The sequence below is a fragment of the Gopherus evgoodei genome, chromosome 11 (genome assembly GCF_007399415.2).
Source record: "Gopherus evgoodei ecotype Sinaloan lineage chromosome 11, rGopEvg1_v1.p, whole genome shotgun sequence".
Taxonomy (NCBI): Eukaryota; Metazoa; Chordata; order Testudines; family Testudinidae; genus Gopherus; species Gopherus evgoodei.
Window position 1 is genome coordinate 8,690,877 of NC_044332.1, and position 16,371 is coordinate 8,707,247.

General features: G+C 47.0%; 1 protein-coding gene across 2 annotated transcripts in view; it reads right to left on the minus strand.

Annotated features, from left to right (window-relative positions):
- PCNT (pericentrin) overlaps nucleotides 1-16,371 on the minus strand; it is a 276,563-nt gene that overhangs the window by 240,606 nt on the left and 19,586 nt on the right. For both annotated transcript variants that reach the window (XM_030581110.1, XM_030581111.1), the window contains one exon: nucleotides 12,617-12,823. In XM_030581110.1, coding sequence (XP_030436970.1) covers nucleotides 12,617-12,823 — 207 coding nt within the window. The remainder of the gene's footprint in view (nucleotides 1-12,616; nucleotides 12,824-16,371) is intronic.

The window sequence follows — 16,371 nt, forward strand, 5'->3', positions numbered from 1 at the left end:
ACGATCCCACACGCATGCCCTGACTGAGCACTGCTACCGAAAGTCTCCAACGTGCAGAATTTTAAAATGTTTTGATAAAGAATTCCACCGGGAGTGAAAAAAGGTCTATTGCTGGGAAAACCCATTCTTGGGAAACCCAAAAAAGGATTATATTCTTCAGTGACCATTTAAGAATGTAAGAACAGCCATACTGGGTCAGACTAATGGTCCATCTACTCAGCATCCTGTCTTCCAACAGCAGTCAATGCCAGGTGCCTCAGAGGGAATGAACAGACAGGTAATCACCACATGATTCATCCCTCTTCGCTTCTCTCCAGCTTCTGGCAACAGAGGCCAGACACACTTCAGAGCATGGTTTTGCATCCCTGCCCATCCTGGCTAATAGCCATTGATGAACCTATCCTCTATGAACTTCTCCAGTTCTTTTTTGAACCGTGTTAGTGTCTTGGCCTTCTCAATATCCTCTGGCAAGGAGTTCCACAGGGTTGACCATGCATTGTGTGAAGAAGTACTTCCTTTTATTATTTTAAAATCTGCTGGCTCATTTTCATTTAGTGACCCCTAGCTCTTGTGTTATGAGTAAATTACACTTCCTTATTTACTTTCTCCATGCCAGTAATCATTTTAGGGACCTCTATCATATCCCCCTTAGTCATCTCTTTTCCAACTGGAAAAGTCCCAATTTTATCACTGTCCTGTCATACGGAAACCGTTCCATACCCCTCATCATTTTTGTTGCCCTTTTCTGAAACTTTCCCAATTCCAATATATCTTTTTTGAGACGGGGTAACCACATCTGCAGGCAATATGCAAGATGTGAGCATACCAGGATTTATAGAAAGGCAATATGATCTTTTCTGTCTTATCTATCCCTTTCTTAATGATACCCAACATTCTGTTCGCTTTTTTGACTGTCACTGCACATTGAGTGGATGTTTTCCGAGAACTATCCACAATGACTCCAAGAGCTCTTTCTTGAGTGGGAACAACTAATTTAGACCCCATCATTTTATACATATACTTGAGATTATGTTTTCCAATGTGCATTATTTTGCATTTATCAACATTGAATTTCATCCACCACTTGTTGCCCAGTCACCCAGTTTTGTGATATCCCTTTGTAACACTTCACAATCTTCCCGGGACTTAACTATCTGGAGTAGTTTTGCAACATCTGCAAATTTTGCCAGCTCACTGTTTATCCCTTTTTCCAGATCATTTATGAATACATTGACCAGCACTGGTCCCAGTACAGATCCTGGGGGACACCACTATTTACATCTCTCCATTCTGAAAACTGACCATTTATTCCTACCCTTTGTTTCCTATCTTTTAACTAGTTACTGATCCAGGAGAGAATGCTGAACTGATAATGTTTGCCTGCTATATCAAAATTAAGACATTTTCTGTATGCTTTATGACTCTGTACATGAAAGTATTTTGAATTGAGAGTACTGATCCAGTCCATGTGATCTAGGGAGGGTATAATGGAAGAGTTATCATGCAAAATTGCATGCCATGAATGTAAGCATCGAGTAGCCTGAGGTCCAGAATAGGTCTCCAACGCCCCCTTCTTTTTGGAATCAGAAATTACGGAGAATAAACCCCTATTCTTACAAATTCAGGAAGAACTGACTATCATATATTGTAGTGTCAGTCTCTCTCTTGCTGCAAGATATCAGTCCCTGAAAAGGTATGGGGAGGGAAGGGGAATGGTCTGGAACTGTATGGTGTAACAATCCTGGATGACCTGAGGGGCCCCATTGGTCTATAGTTATTCTAGCCTAAGCCTCCTTGAAAAGTCAAAACAGGAGAAGAAAGGGTATATGTCAATGTAGACTGGATCCATACCCTCCACCACAACAGCAAAATTGTTTCTTTTGAGCTTAACCAGGATATACTGAGAAATTGGATTAATTTGACACTTTCCTCTTCTAGAGTCTTGATCTCTGTCTACTCTGATCAAAAGGCCTCTGAAGGAACATAGCTATAAAGTGGAAGATTGACACCTCTGTTTGATAGATGCAGGAGATCTATACTGCTTTCTGTGAAAGGCAGAGCATAGAGGCCGAACAATCTTAATGTGGGTCTTAAATCCTTTAAAGAATATGTATCATCCATTTTAGCACTAAAAAGATCTTGATTGTCAAAAGGAAGGTCCTGTATTGTAGTCAGGACCTCTCTAACCATGCCCAATGAGGAGAGCCAAAAATCTTTTTGTGACAGATATGGAAATTGCCTGGATAAATCTTAATGAAGTATGTTTATGTTTGTACCATTGCGGGCCATGGATCATATGTTACTTCATGGGAAAGGGAGACTACAGCCCTCCAGGAACTAAGAGCAGTGGAGGATGATTAGGCAAATTCACTCAGGTTCTCATACCTCCCAAGAGGTGGTACACCTGGAGAGGCTTGCATATACTGGTTCAAACTGGATTCTCTAGAGAACCAACAAACAAAGCAAGGACTTTGGGATAAACAGCCTAAATTTAAACTCAGGGCTTGCTTTTATCATCTAGAAAACAGACAGTACTTTCTCTCCGACGGAGGCTCCAACCCTTCCTGGGAAGGTTGGAAGAGCATGACCTATTAATGCATGTGCTTGTTCTGCACTAACAGTTGTTATGAACTTGTGACAAGAAAAACAAACCTTGGTGAGGTTTGAAGACCTGATCACCTGCCACAGCCTTTGTTGGAATTGTGGTGGTCTCTGGTAAGCTTATTAGTATGTGTGTACGTTTTTTTCTTTTTTAATACGTATTTTTCTGTAGTGCTTTCACCTTAAGAATAAATGTGTTTGCTTAGAAAGAGCTATGTGGTAACTTCTAACTGGATAATTACACTATTTATAACATTTGAAGAGAAAAGCAAAGAAGGACTGTTTGGGCATTTCAACTTGCTGGGAATTCACAGTGTGTGCAGGGAATTATGCAGCCTGGAAAAAACTCAGTCGGACAGGAGAGCTCTGGGTCTCTACTCAAAGAGAGATTGTGACCAGAGACCCAGGGGAGCCAGTTGAGGTCACTCAGTTAGGATGAACTGCAAAGAATGGGACAGATAATCCCCAAAGCTGGTGGATATTCCAATACTTAGATTTACCAAGCCAGCACAAACAGCTTCTATTATACCTCACTGGTTGCTCAGAACACCACAGTTCCCTTAAAGTAACCCAGCCTCAGGCCTCCACCTAGACACCGAAGTCAGGTATGATGAGGATTTCTGAAAATCTTATTCATCATATAAAAAAGGTTCTACCAATCCCAAAGGATCGGATACATTATCTCCAGGTTAATGAATATTTCAGACCTTTCCCAAATACACGCTTACAGCACATTCTTATTTACTAAACTAAAATGTATTAAAAAAGAGAAAAGGAGAAAGAGTTGTTTAAGAGAAAAGCCTACATACAGACATAGTCAGTCGTGAGATTCAGATTCATGGCAGAGATGGTGAGCTTTGTAGACGCAAATAGCTCTTTCAGAAATAGTTCAAATGTTCAATGTTTATATTTCAGAGTGGTCCAGTCAGAACTTGTCTTAGGCTTCCCCTCCATGAAACCTCAAGCAGGTCTGAGATAAAAAGGATTGGGACCCAAAAAAGATGGTTACTCACCTTTGTAACTGTTGTTCTTCGAGATGTGTTGCTCGTATCCATTCCAGTTAGGTGTGCGTGCGCCGCGTGCACGTTCCTTGGAAGATTTTTACCCTAGCAACCCCAGCGGGTCGGCTGGGTCGCCCCCTGGAGTGGCGCCGCCATGGCGGCGGATATATACCCCTGCCGACCCAACCGCTCCTCAGTTCCTTCTTGCCGGCTACTCCGACAGTGGGGAAGGAGGGCGGGTTTGGAATGGATATGAGCAACACATCTTGAAGAACAACAGTTACAAAGGTGAGTAACCGTCTTTTCTTCTTCGACTGATTGCTCATATCCATTCCAGTTAGGTGATTCCCAAGCCTTACGTAGGCGGTGGGGTCGGAGTGAGCTGTCGCAGTGTAATACTGCGGAGCCAAAGGCTGCATCATCTCTGGACAGCTGAACCAGGGCATAGCGAGAAGCAAAGATATGCACGGAGGACCAGGTAGCTGCGCGACATATCTCGTGGATGGGCACGTGAGCCAGGAAGGCAGCAGATGAGGTTTAAGCCCTGGTAGAGTGTGCAGTGAGGTGGCTAGATGGAAAGTGAGCCAAGTCGTAACAGGGGCGGATGCACGATGTCACACAGGATGAATCCTTTATGAGGAAACGGGAAGGCCCTCCATGCACTCTGTCACCACGACGAAGAGTTGGGGGTTCTGCGGAAGGGCTTTGTCCACTCAATATAAAAAGCAAGCGCTCTACGGACATCTAGGGAGCGCAGCTGTTGCTCCCTGCGCGATGAATGCGGCTTCGGGAAGAAGATTGGAAGGAAGATCTCCTGGTTAACATGGAAAGCCGATACCATTTTGGGGAGAAAGGCCGGGTGTGGACGCAACTGCACCTTGTCCTTGTGGAAGACAGTATATGGAGGGTCCGCCACGAGAGCCTGGAGTTCAGAAACCCATCTCGCTGATGTGATGGCTACAAGGAAAGCAGTTTTCCAGGATAGGTAGAGAAGGGAGCAAGTCGTTAATGGCTCGAATGGGGTTGACATAAGTCTGGTAAGAACCAGGTTGAGGTCCCAGGCTGGGGCAGGGCGGCGTACCTGGGGGTAAAGGCACTCCAAGCCCTTGAGGAATCGAGATACCATAGGATGAGAAAACACTGAGCGGCCATTCTCCCCTGGGTGGAAGGTAGAGACGGCCGCCAAGTGCACCCTCATAGATGATATCGCTAGGCCCTGTTGTTTAAGGGACCAGAGGTAGTCCAAGATGGTAGGGATAGGGGCCTCGGCGGGAAGAATGTTGTGCTCTGCACACCAGCATGTGAAACGCTTCCACTTGGCCAGATATGTTGCCCTAGTAGAAAGTTTTCTGCTTCCCAGGAGAACTTGTTGTACTGGGACAGAGCAACGCAACTCAGACTGGGACAACCACTCAGGAGCCATGCCGTGAGATGGAGGGACTGCAGGTCTGGGTGATGCAGTTTGCCAAGATCCTAAGTTATCAGGTCCAGGTGCACAGGTAGCGGGACAGGGTCTGCTATTGACAGGTCTAGCAACATGGTGTACCAGTGCTGCCTGGGCCACGCTGGAGCGATCATGATCAAGCGGGCTCTGTCTCTGCGTACTTTCAGCAGGACCTTGTGGACGAGCGGGAATGGTGGAAAGGCATATAGCAGGTGCGTCATCCACGGTATGAGGAAAGCGTCCGCTATCGAACCCTGTGAGAGGCCTTGAAAGGAACAGAACATCTGGCATTTCCTGTTCTTACGGGACGTGAAGAGGTCTACAGGGGAAATCCCCACTTCCGGAAGACCGAAAGAGTAACATTCGGGCGAAGTGACCACTCGTAGGAAAGGAAGGATATGCTGAGGCGATCCTCCAGAGTGTTCCGAACCCCCGGAAGAAAGGACGCTATGAGGTCTATAGAGTGGGCTATACAAAAGTCCCAGAGTCGTAAGGCCTCCTGGCAAAGGGTCGAGGACCTTGTCCCGCCCTGTTTGTTTATATAGTACATGACTGTCGTGTTGTCGGTGAATATCGACACACAACGGCCCTGCAAGTGCTGTTGGAATGCCTGGCAAGCAAGGCGGACTGCTCTCAGCTCCCAGACATTGCTGTGCAAGGCCAGTTCCTGAGATGACCAAAGGCCTTGAGTGCGTAGATGCCCGAGGTGAGCACCCCAGCCGAGAGATGATGTGTCCGTCGTCAGGGACGCAGAGGGCTGGGGCGGATGGAACGGCAGCCCTGCACACACCAGGGATGGGGTCAGCCACCATTCGAAGGAGCCTAGGATGCTTGGGGGAATGGTGATGATCATGCCTATGGCATCCCTGCCTGGTTGGTACACTGATTTGAGCCATGATTGGAGGGGGCGGAGGCGCAATGCGGCATATTTCGTCACAAGCATGCAGGCCGCCATGTGACCCAGGAGACCGAGGCAAGTGCGAACTGAAGTCAATGGAGCAGCTTGCAGACTTTGGATGATGGCCACCATTGCCTGGAACCGGGGAAGCAGTAAGCAGGCCCTGGCGAGGTTGGAGTCCAGGGTGACGCCAATGAAGTCTATCCTCTGAGTGGGAGTCAGAGTGGATTTTTCTGCATTTGATCATTAGGCCTAGATGTATGAAAAGGTCCTTGATAATGCCAACGTGATGCGTCACTTGTGCCTCGGAGGTTCCTCGGATGAGCCAGTCGTCTAGATATGGAAAAACATGTACCCGACGAGGGTGGAGGTGGGTGGCGACTACAGCCAAGCATTTCGTAAATATTCTTGGGGCTATAGAGAGGCCGAATGGTAGGACCGCAAACTGAAAATGTTGGCGGTTGACTACAAACTGGAGGAACCTCCTGTGAGGTGGGTAGATGGCTATGTGAAAATACGCATCTTTCATGTTGAGGGCAGCATAGCAGTCTCCAGGATCCAGGGATGGGATGATGGTCCCCAGGGATACCATACGGAACTTCAACTTTACCATGTATCTGTTGAATTCCCGCAGGTCCAGGATAACTCTGAGACCCCTTTTGCCTTGGGGATTAGGAAGTAGTGGGAGTAAAACCCCTTGCCCCATTCGTGTTCCGGTACCTCCTCTATGGCTCCTTTGGCGAGGAGCGTTTGCACCTCCTGGAGGAGGAGTTGGTCGTGAGAGGGGTCCCTGAAGAGGGACGAGGAAGGGGCGTGGAAGGGGGGGCATGAAATAAATTGGAGGTGGTACCTAAATTCCAGCGTGCATAAGACCCAGCGATCTGACATTAGCCGGGACCACGCAGGGAGGAAAAGGAAGAGGTGGTTGGAAAAAGGAGGGGACGGATCATTTTATGATACTGGTATGACACCCTCAGGCGCACCTTCAAAAGGAGGGTTTCGGCCCTGTGGAAGATTTGGATGGACCTTGGTTCTGGCCCCCTTGATTGCCTGACTGCCTCCGGTGACCGGTTCTACCTCACCTTCTAGCAAAGTTCTGTCGCTATCTGGGCTGAGGGCAACAGCGGTGTGGCTGGGGACGGAACGGCCTGCACTGAGTCACTGGCGTATGCATGCCCAGCGAGTGCATGATGACCCTGTTGTCTTTTAGGCTTTGCAGCCTAGGGTCAGTCTTATCTGAAAATAGGCCTTGCCCTTCAAAGGGGAGGTCCTGGATAGTATGTTGGAGCTCCGGAGGAAGGCCTGAGACTTGCAGCCAAGATATACGCCTCATAGTCACCCCGGAGGCTAGGGTCCTGGCTGCAGAGACTGCCGCGTCCAGGGAAGCCTGGAGGGAAGTTCTAGCCACCCTTTTTCCCCTCATCCAGGATGGCCACAAATTCCTGACGGGAGTCCTGCAGGAGCAACTCCTTGAATTTGTCCGCCGCTGCCCAGGTATTGTAATTATAGCGGCTAAGGAGGGCTTGCTGATTAGCTATGCGGAGTTGGAGAGCCCCTGCAGAATAGACTTTGCGGCCCAGTAAGTCCATGCGCCTTGCGTCTTTTGATTTCAGGGCTGGGGCCTGCTGGCCATGGCGTTCCCTCTCATTGACCGACTGGACAACAAGGGAGCAAGGAGAGGGATGGACATATAAATATTCGTAGCCCTTGGAGGGCACCATATATTTACGTTCCACTTCCCGGGCGGCAGGTGGAACAGAGGCGGAGACTGCCAGATTGTGTTGGCATTGGCCTGGATTGTCCGTATAAAGGGGAGGGCCACTCTCGTGGGGGCATCTGATGTTAAGATGTCCACCACTGGGTCCTCCACATCCGGGACCTCCTCAACTTGCAAGTTCATATTCTGTGCAACACGCCTGAGGAGGTCCTGGTGGGCCCTTAGGTCTATCGGTGGGGGGCCTACCGACGACGTTCCAGCTACCGCCTCGTCAGGGGAGGAGGATGAGGAGAGACCCGGGACAAACGGGTCAGTCGAGGGCTCCTCTGGGTGGACAGCCTCTGTCTCCTCGGGATGTGGGAGTCTTGTGACTGGGTTAACACTTCCTCCGAAACAGGAGGAGGAGGGCGGCTAATGGTGGCCTCTGGCACCCAGTGCTCTGATATGGCCGAGCACGATGGGTCTGGATGCGCACCTTGGGCCTGATGGTATGCCCCAGGTGTCCAGAATGCCCACTGTTGAGGTCCGTGATCCTGAGCCTGGGGCTCGTGGAATAACGCGTCAGGCACATCAGCATCTCTGTCCTGGGCATACGCACTGTCTGCCTGGGAAGACACGGACAGGTGCCAGGACAGCCAGGGAGGAGCTGAGAGACCGTGGTAAGTGTCCCTCTGTCTCATTGTCGATGATCTCCTCGGCACCGGGGATCGTTACCTGGAGTCATACTGGTGCCGAGAGCGAGACCGGGACCTGCGATAGGAGCGGTGCCGGGAGATCGATCTGGATCTCAAACGTTGGCAACGGGAACGTCTGAGAGAGTCGCAGTGCCGGGAGTGGTGCCGAGAGTACCGGGTCGGAGGCCGAGACGTCGATCTGTGCTGCGAGTACGACCGGTACTGGATAGGTGAGCGGTGCCAGGACTGCGAGCGGCATCGGGACCGTGACCGTCCATGAGATCGTGAACGGCGCAGGGACCTGGACCGTGATCGGTGCCGGTCTGCCGTGCTGATGGAAGGAGGTCTCAATATAGCCGGTTTGCCTCTGGAGTGTAGTACCTGCACCAGTGGTGCCGAGGGTTGAGGCAGGACAGACTCCGTCATGGCTATAAGGTCCCTGGCTGTGGAGAATGTCTCCGGTGTAGAGGGAACCATAAGCTCAACCACAAGCCTCGGCAGGGAGCTCTCAGGGACCGAACTTGATGGCCCTCGCGGGACTGGAGTCGACGGTACCGCAGCAGTCGGTGCGATGGCAGGTGTAGGTGCCAGGCAGTCCGAACGAGGCTGCAACTGTGATGTCAAGGACACAGAGGTTGTGGAGGGCTTCAACCTCTTCTGCTTCGGGGAGAGAGATCGGTGCCGAGCAGGTCCCTGCGCCGGAGATGGCCGGTGCCGCGGTGTCTTGGCGGTGCCGGGACGGTCCGGTGCCGGAGGAGCGCTGCTAGCAGATTGCTCGGCGGTCGGTGCCGAGGACGGAGGGTTCAAAGCTACCTCCAGGGAGGAGATTCTTTAAGCGAAAGTCTCTTTCTTTCTTTGTCCTCGGTTTAAATGCCTTACAAATATGGCACTTCTCTGTAATGTGCGATTCCCCAAGGCACTTTAGACATGAGTCGTGGGGATTGCTTGTGGGCATCGGCTTATGACAGGCCGAGCACGGTTTAAACCCTGGTGAACCGGGCATGGGCCCCAGCACTGGGCGTGGGGAAGGGCTAATGCCCAAACCCCGCTGAACTATATACACTAAACTATCTAAGAACTATTAAACTAACTATAACTATAGATAAAACCAACTATATACAACAAGATAGTGAAGAACAAAGAGTAGCTAGGGGAGTGGAGGACAGCTGAGCTGCGTTCCACTGTTCCAACGACCGACACGGGCAGTAAGAAGGAAATGAGGAGCAGTCGGGTCAGCAGGGGTCTATATCCGCCACCATGGCGGCGCCACTCCAGGGTGGGCCAGCTGACCCGCCGGGGTTGCTAGGGTAAAAATCTTCCAACTAATGTGGACGCAGCGTGCGCACACCTAACTGGAATGGATATGAGCAATCACTCGAAGAAGATGGTCTTTTATTCAATTCTAGGCCTTCTTTAACAGGTCAGAGTCCTTAGTCAAACACAGGTACCCATGTGGACTTCGAAGTGGACCCATCTCCTAAGCATAGCTGGTAACTATTCACACCGATTAACAAAAAGCAATTGTCTGTTTTTCCACCATTCGCAGATGATTTGCTATACATTTCAGAGAGAGAGGAATACAGCGACATTCTATGTTTACAGTTCATTTAAATGTTAAAATGTTCTTTTGATCTCTGAAGTAAGAGAATACAGCATAGACAGGGACTGTTTGATTACACTGTTGCTTTTTACCAATATATATGTACCTACACAAAAACACAAACATTATCTCCCCATATGTTTTTAAGGGTTGAATTTGAGTCATTTATCCTGCAGGATGCTTAACCCATTCTGGTCATGAGTCACAGGTGATAACTGAGGAGCATGGAGCCTAGTGTGCATACCCTTGCTGGACTATAGAAAGGAAATACAGGTGCAGTTGCCCTGAACTGTGACGCACTTCTCATGACAATTCCACTTGCCATTGATAGTGTTCCTGCATTAGCTAGAGTCTAATGCTGCTTGTGGAGATGTTTTTCTAATCAACATTCTTTCAGAGCAAATGGAAGTAAATTATTCCTCCTGCAGAATTAAGAGTTTATCCTGAAATTCTGCCACTTTATCCCACTGGATGTAGTTATAATTAGCCAGCATGGCTTGATAAATCGAAAATCTGACCTGAAGGGAAGGAGAGGTGTAAATCTTTGTCCCGAAGAGATCCAGGGCTTCTTTTGGCGTTCTCTCTCCCTGCCTCAGGTAGATCTCAAAGCCTGCCTGGATTTTTCATTTACCACAGTGACTACCAATAGCAATGGAGACAGAAAAGAATAAAAATACTCAAATACCTTATGAAAGACTTGATATTGTCAATCAGCCCACTTAGAAGTTACTGTTATAAAAGCCTGTGTTGCCCTCAGACTGTTAGCTGGCTCAGGAATGCCCCATTAATGGATAAGGCTACTCTATTTTTGGTAGAAGGCTGTAGGATATCAAAAAGTTTATATAAAACTTTTCCTGCAGTATTTCCAGAGGAATTTCTAATGTTTCTGCTATCCTCTTTAACCGTTCTTCAGAAGTCTTGAAGTCATCTACTGCCGTAGGAACAAGATACCACAGCGTCATCAGATGATGACGACAAAAACTGTCTAGCTACAAAAGGTTCACCCTGAATCTGCTCTTCCTCTTCTTCAGAAAGAGGTCATTGTGTACCCAATACTGTAGACTTCGGGAAGAGAAGGCAAAGAAAAAAATCTCTCTGAGGAAATCTACCTCCTGAAGTGGAAAGAGAAGGAAAAAATGTTGACTTGGATTGTGGCAATGTGGCTAATAGACCAGGATTGATAACCATATGGATAAGGCATAGCATTCCAAGGTACTGACATCCACACAGATAACTGAGTATCACACGGTGAACTCCGAACAGTGTTGCCCAGGAAGAAATGTTCTTGTGATGTTTAGAGCCCTTAACAGATATTGGGGAAGACTCCAGGCAAGATTCCACTGATGAAGATGACAAAAAGTCCTCTAACAGAGGGACTACTCAGAAGGTGCAACTATCTGTTTAGTGGAAGAAAGCTCATCAACATCCATAGCAACAGACCATAATTAGATTTTCATAATGGTAGCCTGGGCTCTTGTTGCACTGGAAATTTTTGGAAAACTAAGATAGGAAAAGCATGTAAAAAAAGAGAAGATTCTGGCTCTTGTATAATCATGATCTCCTTAAGGTTTGTAAAAGATGACCCAGATAGTGCCCTGAGAACTGAGTGAGAATCTCAAGTCTGTGGTGCTGATTTCTTTGGATGCCAAATCCCTGGTACCAAGAATTTTGATGTATGGGGGTGTTTCTGACCTCCAGTACCAATTGTGTGGCACACAAAGTAAAGTAAGTGCAGAAGAAGCTCTCTGGACTGGTATCAATTCAACAGCCAGCATTACTGAATGTGGCCTCCATGCCACCAGAGTACTTTGGTGCTTGCTTCTCAGGCTTCTTATGCAGTACCAGGGATTCAGACACCCTCTTGGTACTGAATTTTCTCCCACAGGCAAAAGGTGTCTCTGACTATTCCACTGGGACCTTCTTCTGATGTGGTAAGTTCCTGTCAGATTTGAGAGGCCTCTTTGCACCTTGATGGCTATGAGGGATTTCTCTTACTTCCAGGGCACTCAAGGCATGGTTTGAACAGGAAGGGGCTGTGGTCCCCACTCTCAGAATCTCCAGGTTAGAAGCTGCTCTCATGGATTTCTCCATGAGGTAAATCTTGAGCCCGGACTCTAGATTTGTGTGCGTTTTTTTAATACCTTACGAATAGCACACTTCGAAGTTACATGCCTCTCCCTGAAACAATATAAGCACACATCGTGTCCATCTTCCAACAGAATAACTCCTCCACACAACCAACAACTCTGATGCCCAGTGAGGATGGGTGATGCAAATAGCCAAAGCCAAGTACAACTACTTACTACCTACAAACTACTTTTTTCCTAAGCCAATGGGAAATAAAAGAAAACAAGACTAATAAACCTAAGACTAATTATTACAAAATTATGTAAGTAAGAAGTAGGGACATTAATAGCTTTCAGCTTTCTCTCACGGCAGTCAGCAGGAACTGGCTTGTGGCCAAGATCGGTCCACCTTTCATGCTCTTGGGTGAGGGAAGTGCAAGAGTATATAGGGTGCATGTCCAAGCCCTAGTGAACACTGCTAGAGAAAAGCTTTCCAAACTTCTGTATAGAGGGCACAGATACACCATGCATGGCATCCACATACATGGGAACTCAAAAAAGAAACTGTTAGTTGCAGACAGATTTAGATGAAACATGGTGAACAACAAGACTTACCTTATTCTCAGATCTTGTCTCTGTCTCTTCAGTCTTACTCTCTACACTTATATTAAGGTCTGTAAGAACATCAGAATCCTGGGCCACTATCACACACTCTTCCTTTGGAATGTTTTGCATGTAGTCAGACGAGCCCTTCCTCTTCGCCGCCTTTTTCTGCGACTGCGTGTTGTCACCTTTTGTTTTTCGCTGTCTGAAGTGAGCAAGCTGTGCAGGAAAGATTGAAAGAGATAAAGGGTGAGGTAAGTGAGGAAAAGATAACAAGACCATAAGATTAACACACTCATGGATAACAAAGGACCTCTTGATCTGAAAAAACATGCACGTCCAAAAAGAACCTGCTTTATCTTCCTACTTACTGCACATTTAGTTTCTACCTAGGCAGCAGCATAATTGACAAAAACACAGCAGTTAGACTCATTTCAAGAAAAGAATCAAATTTTCACTAATACTTTCCTAATTGATATTTGTCATGTTGAAATAATCCAGAATTACAGCCAGATAAATTAGTAAGAGACTAAGTGTTGTCCATATATTAGAACCAATAAAAATGAGACAGTCTTGAAGTCTGAGAGTCCTACAGAAAGAAACACAGCCTTTTAGAAAAATATCTTAAAATATCTTAGCCACAGCAAATATAAAGACTAGAATTGAAAAAGGTGAGTCTTCTTGCCCTTCCCCTCCCAACAAGAAAATATATAGCAAAAACTTCCCAGACAGAAAGCAGACTGAGGTACATAAATAGAAATTTAATTAAGCCAAGTCATTTTAATTTCTTCTGTTGAAGAATCAGATGCTCTACTTTATCAAATTAACACAGCCCAATGAAGCCCTAGGGATTTCCAAATAATGTCACCCATCAAAATCTACTACCCATCTTTTCTCAGTACCTTAAACAATGTAAAGAGGATTACAGTATTTTAAACTCTATTACTGTATGTAGGCAGCAATTCCAACTAACATCTCACTCACATCATAAGACCAGACATTCTTCTAATAGGGAAAACCCATTACCAAGGTTACAGCCATAGGTTATCAACCATACAGGTAAAATATCTTTATTATTAGATAAAAGATCTGTTCAAAATCATAATAGGATGTAGAAATCTGAGCATGTAGAACTACTGCATGCAATCTATACAAAAATCAATATCTGAAATAGTTGGGTTTTGCTGCGGTAAAACTCTACTAAAAAAGCAAGATTGCACTTTTCATTTCACTTGTTTTGGGAAGTGTATTTACCTTTAGAATTTTCTGAAATAAACTAATTCCTTATTTTTCATATCTACAGCAACTTGTTAGGAAATCTATCATTACACAGCAGCTGTGCAATTGCATATCTGTTCTATATTAGATGGACACATTATTCCTTGACTTTAGCAAAGCTTTCGATACAGTCTCCCACAGTAGTCTTGCCAGCAAATTAAAGAAGTATGGGCTGGATGAATGGACTGTAAGGTGGCTAGATCATCGGGCTCAACGGGTAGTGATCAATGGTTCCATGTCTAGTTGGCAGCTGGTATGAAGTGGATTGCCCCAAGGGTCGGTTCTGGGGCCGGTTTTGTTCAGTATCTTCATTAATGATCTGCAGGATGGCATGGACTGCACTCTCAGCAAGTTTGCAGATGACACTAAACTGGAAGGAGTGGTAGATACGCTGGAGGGTAGGGATAGGATAGAGAGGGACCTAGACAAATTAGGGATTAGGCCAAAAGAAACCTGATGAGATTCAACAAGGACAAGTGCAGAGTCTTGCACTTAGGACGGAAGAGTCCCATGCAGTGCTACAGACTAGGGATCGAGTGGCTAGGCAGCAATTCTGCAGAAAAGGACCTAAGGGTTACAGTGGACAAGAAGCTGGCTATGAGTCAACAGTGTGCCTTTGTTGCCAAGAAGGCTAACAGCATTTAGGGCTTGTGATACAGCATGGCCAAAGGGCAGCAGGAGAGGTTTAGAAGGGAGCCTTATTCCCTGTAAGGGGAAGAAAGTTTGCTATAGATTAACTAGAGCACCTGAAGCCAGTCACATGATAAAAACCCCTGCTTCAGTCAGACAGTGTGGGAGTTGGAGCAGAAAAGATTGGTATTGGAGCAGAGAACAGTTTGAAGGGAAGCAAGGGGTAAGTTTGGAGGAGTGCTGCAGTGGGCTAAGAAGTCCAAGACCCTAAGGGGCACCTGGCTTGTACAAAGGGAGGGCAGGAAGCCCCCCCACAAGCTGAAGGGCAGGAGAGGGAAGTAGCCCAGGGGAAAGAACCGCCAGTTCAAGTGGTTCACCACTATCCTCAGGGCCCCTGAGCTGGGACCTGGAGTAAAGGGTGGGCCCAGGTCCCTCCCTCCCTCTCCACTCCCCTCCTCAAGGACACTAGTGGGGCAATTAATATTCCAATTCAGGGACAAGAAATGGTGCCCTGAACCCCCACTAAAGAAGAAAAAGCGCGAGACCCGTCATAATAGTGCCAGCAATTTGCCACAGACTGTACAAGTAGGAGCATTGCCAGCAAATTGAGGGAAAGATCATTCCCCTCTCTTCAGCATTGGTAAGGCCTCATCTGGAGTACTGTGTCCAGTTTTGGGCCTCACCCTACAAGGAGGATGTGGAAAAATTGGAAAGAGTCCAGCAGAGGGCAACAAAAATGATTAGGGGGCTGGAGCACATGACTAATGAGGAGAGGCTCAGGGAACTGGGATTGTTTAGTCTGCAGAAGAGAAGAATGAGGGGAGATTTGATAGCTGCTTTCAACTACCTGAAAGGGGGTTCCAAAGAGGATGGATCTAGACTGTTCTCAGTGGTAGCAGATGACAGAACAAGCAGTAATGGTCTCAAGTTGCAGTGGGGGAGGTTTAGGTTGGATATTAGGAAAAACTTTTTCACTAGGAGGGTGGTGAAGCACTGGAATGGGTTACATAGGGAGGTGGTGGAATCTCTTTCCTTACAGGTTTTTAAGGCCCAGCTTGACAAAGCCCTGGCTGGGTTGTTTTAGTGGGGGACTGGTCCTACTTTGAGCAGAGGGTTGGACTAGATGACCTCCTGAGGTCCCTTCCAACCTTGATATTCTGTGATCTGTTTAAAGTGCTTAAAACCATGTCCCTTTGGTAAAGAAGGAATACCACACACCTCCCTACTCCTGAAGTGTTTATGCAGGCCACTTGATATGTTAAGATTGTGCAGAATCTTTTTTAAGAGTGAAATCTTAAAGTTTCTAGCACCTATATTTCTTAGGCCAAATGGGAAGATTAACAGATGCGGTGTAGTCTTCCTGAGTCCGCAGAAACACAGCCTTAAAAACTAGTTGTAACTGAGGCCATGTCTGCACTTACCAAGGATCGACGCTGCTGCAATCAATGCAGAGAAGTCGATTTAGCAGGATTAGTGAAGACTCGCTAAATTGACTGCAGAGTGCTCTCCACTCGACTCCAGTACTACATTAGAATGAGAGGAGTAAGGTAGGTCTATGGGAGAGTGTCTCCCATCGACGCAGAATGGTGCAGACCCTGCAGTAAGTCAACCTCAGCTACATGAACTACAGCTACATTTCCGTAGCTGAAATAGCGTAACTTAGTCGACTTATCCCAGTAGTGTAGACAAGGCCTGAGATGCAAACACCATTCTTCACAATTTAGTGTTAACACTAGACCCTAATGATGATGTATGCCAACAATAGCTACTGCATTGCTGATTAATTCAGCGGACAGAATGGGGAAGAGGGCAGAGGGAAGCCTATAGAGTAAAAGAGTAATGGAACTACAGATTGCTGC